The 8,236-nt window shown below is 46.0% G+C and overlaps 1 protein-coding gene across 1 annotated transcript; it reads right to left on the bottom strand.

Annotated features, from left to right (window-relative positions):
* Positions 1-419: 419 nt before the first annotated feature.
* Positions 420-5,952, bottom strand: LOC133905575 (cationic amino acid transporter 6, chloroplastic-like). The gene is made up of 5 exons (XM_062347400.1): positions 5,257-5,952; positions 4,254-4,476; positions 3,281-3,632; positions 1,731-1,956; positions 420-1,136 (listed from the first exon to the last, which is right to left on the bottom strand). Exons 1-5 carry the CDS (start codon positions 5,684-5,686, stop codon positions 556-558), a joined length of 1,812 nt encoding a protein of 603 aa, XP_062203384.1. The 5' UTR covers positions 5,687-5,952; the 3' UTR covers positions 420-555.
* Positions 5,953-8,236: the final 2,284 nt, after the last annotated feature.

The raw sequence follows: 8,236 nt of genomic DNA, 5'->3' as shown, positions 1-8,236 counted from the left end.
AAAATTTTGCTCTCTGCAAAAAAAGATCCGATAAAAGCTTCCAGTGATCTCATATCCATCACCGGATAATCCGACGTGTGTCAATCCATCGAACTACCCTTCTACAACCTCTCTGCAATAAAAGGTCTAACGCATTCTCCGGTGTTTACAAACTTAGCACTAGACTATCCGGTGTACATAATCAAACTTGCACAAAAATCTCCTCTCTGCAGAAAATGCTCTGGCGCTCTCTAAATCCATCACCGTACCATCCGGTGTTTGCTTTTACTTCTGCTTCAGTACTGAAAATACTCCGGTACTCACTTCACGTAGCACCGAACTATACTGTGTGGTTAAAATCCCACACACCGGATGTTCTGGTGAGACATAATTTTCTAGATTCTAAACCAGTCTGCTTCAATTTAAATTTTGGTTAGCCATAAACAAGATCATACACAAATAAGCTCATATCAACCAAAATTATTCCAAATCCAATATTATCAATAACTAAGACACAATTTAACTTGACTTTTCATTAGTTGTCTCTATGGCGTTAGCCAGGCAGCCGCCACCCTCCTACACCTCGCATCCTTCATCCTGCACCTTGGCGTCGCCGTCGAGAGCGGCACAGCTCTCCTCGGCGTCGTAGCTGGCGTGCACGCTGTAGAGCACGTAAACCAGCACGGCGGCGACCGAGAAGAAGCCAAACCGGACGTAGGACGACCGGTTCAACGAGCCGAGAAGGAAGACGTTGAGGAACACGGACGCCGCGGGCACCCACGGCATGCCCGGCACGCCCCACAGCTCGGGAGTGTGCGCCTGCGGCACAAGCGCCTGGAATGCGCCGACCGTTGCCACCGCGAGCACCGCGCACGCCGTGAGGAGCCCCGTCCTGACACTGCCGACGCTACCGTCGCCGTCATGCGGCGCTAGCTTCCACACCAGTGTGAAGGAGAGCGCGACCAGAGAGAAGGCAAGGAGGAACACGAGCGTTGGCCAGGCGCCGCCGCGCCGCCCCTGCTCGCCGCCAGAGCCCACGTAGCGGTGGTACACGACGGCGTTGGCCACCATGTAGAAGACGAAGAGCGTGCCGATGCAGACGAGGTTGATGAGGATGTCCAGGTCCGTGAACAGCGCCAGCGCCGCCGTGAAGAGCCCTGCAATGCGTCGCCGAAAAAGCAGATGTGGTCAGTGACAACTGCAGGAGGGAACTTCCGTGGATCATGTGATTGGCGGCTCGTTTCAGAATAGACTAAGCACTAGGATGGATAACACTAATCTCCATCTCCTCCTTTCTTGCCTGCGTCTCTGCCTCATCATGCGATGCGAGCAGAGCCTCCCATGAAAGCAGAGCAGTTCCCAGCCCGCAGAGTCTTGAGAAAGCAGAGAACGCGTAAAACGGCCTGTCCCTCTCGATCGGCTCTCGTGATATCGCTGACGGAAAGCAATAGGCCATCGTTGTTGATTACTCACTCTCTACCACGTCAACAATCTCTTTAATAAATTTTAACTAGCTAAGTATCTATCCGTTGTAATAATAACATAAATATTGAACACGGTAACATTAAATACAAACTAAAAGTACGAAGATGTGAATACACTATGAGAGCATATCGAATGAATGCGCAGAGGGTGATGCTATAGCTTGATTTCAAATGCTGCAGTTTGATTTCAGATAAATCCGAAAGAGGAGGAGAAGCATATGCTGAAGTTTGATTTTAGATGAATTCGAAAAAGAGGAGGGTAGGCACCGAGAAAAGCAGAGGCGTTGACAGGGGTGGCTGTCTTTGGGTGCACCCTAGCGAGCCAAGCAGGCATGATGCCGGACCGACCGATGACGCATAGGTACCTAGCCTGTCCCATCATCGCCACCATCAGCGATGTCAGGATGCCGAGGCTCGCCCCTGCGCCGATCACGTTGGACACCCACCCGTCGCGCCCCTTGAATGCCCCCGAGAACGGCGCCTCCGGGTCGATCTGCGGATCAGGAAAAAAAAAGCGCATTCAAACCAGGTGAAAAACAGCCATCTTTTCTCAGCTTCTTGATTGAAATTGCAGTCAGTAGAAAGTGGGTTCGGACCGTCCTGCGATCGGGACGGCAGGTTCATCACAAATGACGAGACCAACATCCCAGAAAGGGTGAACGAAAAGAAAGCGAATACCGGAATCATATGCCAATGGCATCTGCTGTTCTACTGGACTATAGCCCCATTGACCATATATTCCCAGAGCTATCCTCACGTATGCAATCAAAGATAAGCTCTATTCTAATTCTAGGTGAGCGTGCAGCAGCATAACACAGATGGTTATGTCCGAGCCTCAACTTTGCCATGGATGGAATTCTGAAATAGGAAGTCTATAAGGTTTGCACAGACCAATACTAGCAGGCAGCATCAACTGTGTGCACATCTGTTGCATGCAACAATAGCCAGCCACTCCACCTTTATAGGTCAGCGCGTTCTCTTTTATAGGTGAAAATGGCATAATTTAACTACCCTATTTAGATGGGCACTCTAAAATACCATCCTACCGGATTTACTCCCCCATTTGCCATTGGGCCCATATTCAGTGGCACGGATGAATAATACCCACTATAAACAGTACTTGAGAGATAAAAAAGGCACTAAAAATATGGCGATTTTTTACATGCTCTATAATTCATAAAAAATCTATTTTTTGCAACTTCTAGCAATTTTATAGTGATGTACTAATTTATAAAATTATCTTCCATCGTAGGTTGTAAGTGAAAAAATAATAAATAGGTATTACAAAGCAACTCACTTTTTCACTTCAATTAGTACAATTAATAAATAGGTATTAAAAGGAACTCACTTTTTCATCTTTTAACCTAGTGTAAAAGATAATTTTAGAAATTACATCATACTAGATGAATATTAGTAAATTTTTTCAGATTTTTTTGTTTTTTTAGGCCTTAAAAATTACTAGAAGTTACAAAATTAGTATTTTTGGAGAATTTTAGTTTGAATTCTACACAAAAATTTTAGATGAATCCAATTAAAATAGGTTCTTTGTTAATTATAGAGTATGTAAAAAAATTAACATATTTTTTACGACTTTTTTTACTCTCAGATACTGTTCATAGTGGGTGGTAGGATGGCATTTCAGAGTGTGTTCATAGCGTGGTAGGATGGCAAATAGTTAAATTCCCCGTGAAACTAACACAAAGTTGTATGCCTAATATAGGAGTTTGAATTTGCCATAGATAGAATCCTGAGATTGGAAGGATTTGGGCGTCTTCAGAGTTTGCACAGACCAAAATCCAGAGCGCGCACGCACTTACCGCGTCGTAGGGGAGCAGCATGGACATGGACACGGCCATGAGGCAGTAGAGCACCGCGACGATGACGACGGAGCCTGAGACGCCGACGGGGATGTCGCGCGCGGGCCGCTCCACCTCCTCGGCCATGGTGGACACGGCGTCGTAGCCGATGTAGCTCACGTACACCATGGCGGCGCCGTTGAACACGCCGCCGGGGCCGTGAGGGAAGAAGCCGCCCGGGTGCTGCGCCGGGTCGGCGGGGCGCGTCAGGTTGCGCGCATCACCGTGCACGAAGCCCATGACGATGATGAACAAGATGAAGATCACGTGCACGGCCGTCAGGACCATGTTCACCACCGAGCTCTCCTTGGTGCTGCCATCAGTTGCAGAAACACAAGAGAAAAACTTATCAGAACAATTAGTCTTCTTATTACAAAAAAATCCATGGCCGTGACAGCTCTCAATCATTCAGAAATTGCGTTCCAAAGTTCTGGAAGAGATTTTTGTGGTTCTTGAATGTTCTGATGTGTAACGAAAGATAAGAGAACTGGAGAACATGAGGTCAGTCAAGCAACAGCTGACTGGCGAGCTTTTGATTTTATTCTTCCTTTCATTGGACAAAGCACAAGAGCTGACTGGAAAGAAAAACAGATTAAGTACAAGAGCAAATGCAGAGCAAAAACACACACACACAAAAACACTACCAGAATCACCTACACAAGGCAGTAATCAGGAACTCACAAAAGTGATGTTCATTTGCTTTTGAGCGCAGCGAAACCGGGGGTTCCGTTCCTTCTCATGTCACTAACGCAAAACAGACAATAGAGAGTGACACAAGAAGAGACAGCATGAGTGACACTTGCAAGCAATATATTTTTTTTCTGTAACCTCGAGTGTTTTTTCGAAAACTTCAGTAGTGCTACGATGACACAAGAGCATGACATGGGAGAAGTTGCGTTCTTGCACACTTGAGTACGTAACGTGCGTGACGTACCTGTAGCAAATGCAGACGGAGACGAGGAGGATGACTCCGACGGCGACGAGGTCGACCTCGTTGAACCCTCCGGGCAGGTCCGGCACGACGATCCGCCACCTGCTGGGCGCGTCCACGCCGACCGCCGTGCCGAGGTACGCCGTGAAGCTGCGCGCCACGGCGGCGTTGGAGAAGACGTACTCCATGATCAGGTTCGCCCCCGCCAGGAACGCCGCGAACTCCCCTGCCCACAGCAACCAAAACAAACCGCATGTCACGTCGTCGCCATAGTAAAACTCTGACAGAAATCCTGTGAAATTCCCGCGTTTTAAACGGCGCCATAGGATGCGTCGCTATCAGTCCAAATATCCAATTTTACAAGCAGGAGTTACATGGGAATTGCATTGCAAATGTTGGGTTATTTACTTGGCGATTAGGAAGAAATAGTGGTTGTGAAAATCACTGGGACATTTTGCTTCAAAAAAATATATGACTGGGACCTTGTCCTCGTCCTTCAACAAGTCTAGGACGAAAAGAGCAAACCGTCTGAGAGATGCAAGAAAGGGACACCCAACATTATTGGGATGTGGATGCGTGGGTCCGATAAAATTTGTTGAAAGTCTTTTTTTGCATGGAAAATTTGTTGGAAGTCACATTCCAGGTTTGTTTAATTGTTCATGCCAGTTAAAAAAAAGCCTAAAACCAATTTACAAACCAACCTGCATGTGCCGCAAAGTTGGGAAAAAGGATGCCGCTTTTGAGCAAATGGAGGAACGGAAGAAAGAGGAAAGAGCAAGTACACATGAATGGGGATAACCATGAATTTGTTTAAGAAAAAGGGCATCTTTTTCGGATGTGTGCCATCACTCCCCAATGCCGTGAATCGCACGAACAAAAACGAACAGAAACCAAGTTGAATCACCGAAAGAAATCCCAGAGCTAGAGACAACGAAACCAAGCAGAATATATGTGTCGTGATCTTGGCAGCGGCAGGGATATCGATCGGGGCAGCAACGCAGCTCACCGAAGGTGACGCGGAGGTAGCTGAAGGCGCCGCCGGCGACGGGCATGTCGACGGCGAACTCGGTGTAGCAGAAGGCGGAGAGCAGCGCGCAGAGCCCCGCAATGGCGTAGGAGACGACGACTCCGGGCCCCGCGTACAGCCTGGTGGCGCTGCCCGTGGTGACGAAGACCCCGGCGCCGACCATGCCGCCGAGGCCGAGGCCGACGAGGTCCCACCACCGCAGCGCGCGCGCCATGTCGGCACCGGACCGCGCGCGCACTCGGCTCATCTCCTCGCCCGGCGTCGTCGCCGCGCACGCCCGCCGCGCCACCCGCCGCGGGGTCTGCGCCAGCGCACGCCCGTACGCGCGCAGGCTCGCGAACGAGCTGCCGCCGCCGCCGCTCCCGTGCTCCGACACCAGCGCGCCCTTGTCCATGGCCGTCCTGCCCATCCAAGAACAGAGGCGGTGGGGGCTGAGCAGGGGTTTGCAGAAGAAACGGAAGAGGAGGCGAGGCGTGGCGTGGCGTGGCCAGGCGAGGGAGGGTTCGGCATATAAAGAGGCGAGGAGAGAGGAGGTGGCGTCATGGCGTGCACTCCCGCCCCCGCTGGTGAGCTGCAACGGTAAATGAGAGTGCAGGCAGAGGGACACGCTGCTCTCTGCTCCGAGCAACCAAGTGTTCAGGGGCCAGCTTACAACGTCGATAGTAGATTCTTTCTTCTAAATCTCATTGAGCTGAATGGTCGGCATAATAAGGTCGTTTACGTAAATGTAATTCCTGTATTGTAAACCGGTTCGAGAAATGATCCCATTCGCAGGTAACAATTTGATTTGTTGAAGCCCGATGTGCTGCTACCCATAACCAAAGTGGAGATGAATTTGAGAGGTCAGACCCACCCATATCCAAACAGCAGATAGAGACGCAGCAGCAGTGGGGGACGCAACATTTTAATAATAGGAGTATATAACTAGCTAATTTTTTATTTAATAACATCTGAAGAAAAAAACAGTACCATTCATCAGTAGAAAAGCGCATATTGTAAAATAAATAAGTTACCATTTAAGTAATTTTTTACCTTTTCTAATCACAATATCTATTTGTCTTTCATTCATGCATCAGTACTCAATAGAAAAGAAATGCAAAGAACAATATGTCACATGATCACATTAATTAAGTATAAGGGATGAAATTTGTTTTTTATTTAGAAATTATGATTAAAACACTATAAATAACAAATTAGCAATAACATCTTTGCAATGAAATTTAGATATGCATCCGTAAACCTTATGCAGCTAGCCTAAACACACCCTGCTAGCAAGGCCGCAAGATCGAGGAAAATTTGCCCGATGAGAATATCTGCTGAAGTTTTGCTATCACCCCCGTGCCATGGATCTGAACTTACTGCAAGGAGCAAGCCTACGTACGTGTGGCACACCTCCTTCCTTCCTTGTTGCCACTAGGCGGTGCTGCATGCGTGTGAAGGTTGGGTTGGTCGAATTTGTAATTTAGTCTGACTGTTACATACAATCTTAAGAAAAAACATACATAGGTGCATAATTTACTATTCTAGCTTGTTTTTATCCTAAAGCGAAGTTCAATTTTGAGTCTCATTATGAATTCTAGTTTGATGGATATAGAACTCATAGGGGCTAACTTATTTATTAGTATTATAAAATTATTTTTATATAAACAATCAATTATAATATTAATTCTTGTATTCGTTCCTACCATCTCAAATTCGATCAATCAAATAGAAAACTCAGCTCAAACTAACCTTCTACTTTTTAATAAATATAGTTTCACTTAATCTACTTTCACCTAATTCAATTATACGATATAGCTGACCTAATCTAAAAACCAAACAGACGTGTTCAGGAAATGAAGGTATCTGCCGCCGTGCGAGCGTACGTGCAAATCGCAGCTAAACGAGCTCGCAAACGTCATGCATGGTCTGTGCGAGAGGGAGGCCAACATGCTGGGCCCCACACGCAGCTCCGATGCTGACAAGCTACCGTACCTCGAGCGGTGTGCCAGCAGCCATATGCACGCGGAAAAGGATAGTAGGATGGGGAGTTACAGGAGTGAATAGCGTTCTAATAAATTTCTTATAAAATTAATAATTCTATTCTATTCGATCATTTAACGTACATCTTAAAAATCATAACATAACGTAATACAAATACGCAGTGGAAAAACTACATCTACTTAGAAAGTCTGAGACTCCAGAGAAAAATAAAAAACCAACTTGAAGATTTAACAAAAAAAAAGATCTCATAGTTGGAATCGAACACTAGTTTTTACAGTAAAATAATCCATAACTCATTCTCATACAAAGATTAAATCTTAAGAAAAGATCATTTAAAGATTAAAAGATAAACACCAGTGAAAATGATCTCAAAGATTGTAGAAACGAGAATGACGACTAGAGAGGGGTGAATAGACGCCTCAACAAATTTGTTTCAAAATAGATGATCTTTTTCTATTTCTCACCCAACGCACCTCAAAATACTCAAGCGGACGCAAAAGAATCAGAGAGAAAAGGCAAGAAAATTAGTTTCATGGCAACATGACTCCACAGATAGAATATGGACCATAGGTCTCATTCGAGACCATTCCATGTGTCTTTGTGCATAAAAACTCGCAACTTTAAAATAAACTAGAGAAGATGGTCACCAGACAAGGTTATCCTCCAGGATAATAGTTTAGTGGCAAGAGGACTCAAGACCCGATCAAATACATGAGTATGTGAGTATTTAAACTACTAGCATCAAGAAGAACAACTCTGCGAAGGTGAAAAACTACAACTCAAAGAAAAAACCACCGGACAAGAAACCTGTCTAAGTTGATAATCTAGAGGCAAGGGTACTCAAAACCCATAAGTGTACACTCGTATGTGAATTTTTATATCTCTAACAACATGAAGAGTAACCTCCCAAGGTGCTGAAAATTTAGCTCAAAAACCAAAACGGAAATCACAAAGAAACACCGAAAACTTGTAAACT

Source organism: Phragmites australis, chromosome 22, assembly GCF_958298935.1.
Source record: "Phragmites australis chromosome 22, lpPhrAust1.1, whole genome shotgun sequence".
In the NCBI taxonomy this organism is placed as follows: Eukaryota; Viridiplantae; Streptophyta; class Magnoliopsida; order Poales; family Poaceae; genus Phragmites; species Phragmites australis.
This window is presented reverse-complemented; position numbering and strand designations above follow the sequence as displayed.

Excerpts from the sequence above, each read along its gene's own strand:
- LOC133905575 (XM_062347400.1), bottom strand. The coding sequence starts at position 5,686 with ATGGGCAGGACGGCCATGGACAAGGGCGCGCTGGTGTCGGAGCACGGG. Across the intron at positions 4,477-5,256 it reads CTACCTCCGCGTCACCTTCG|GGGAGTTCGCGGCGTTCCTG; the intron begins GTGAGCTGCGTT and ends TGCTGTGGGCAG. Across the intron at positions 1,957-3,280 it reads TGCTGCTCCCCTACGACGCG|ATCGACCCGGAGGCGCCGTT; the intron begins GTAAGTGCGTGC and ends CCTGATCCGCAG.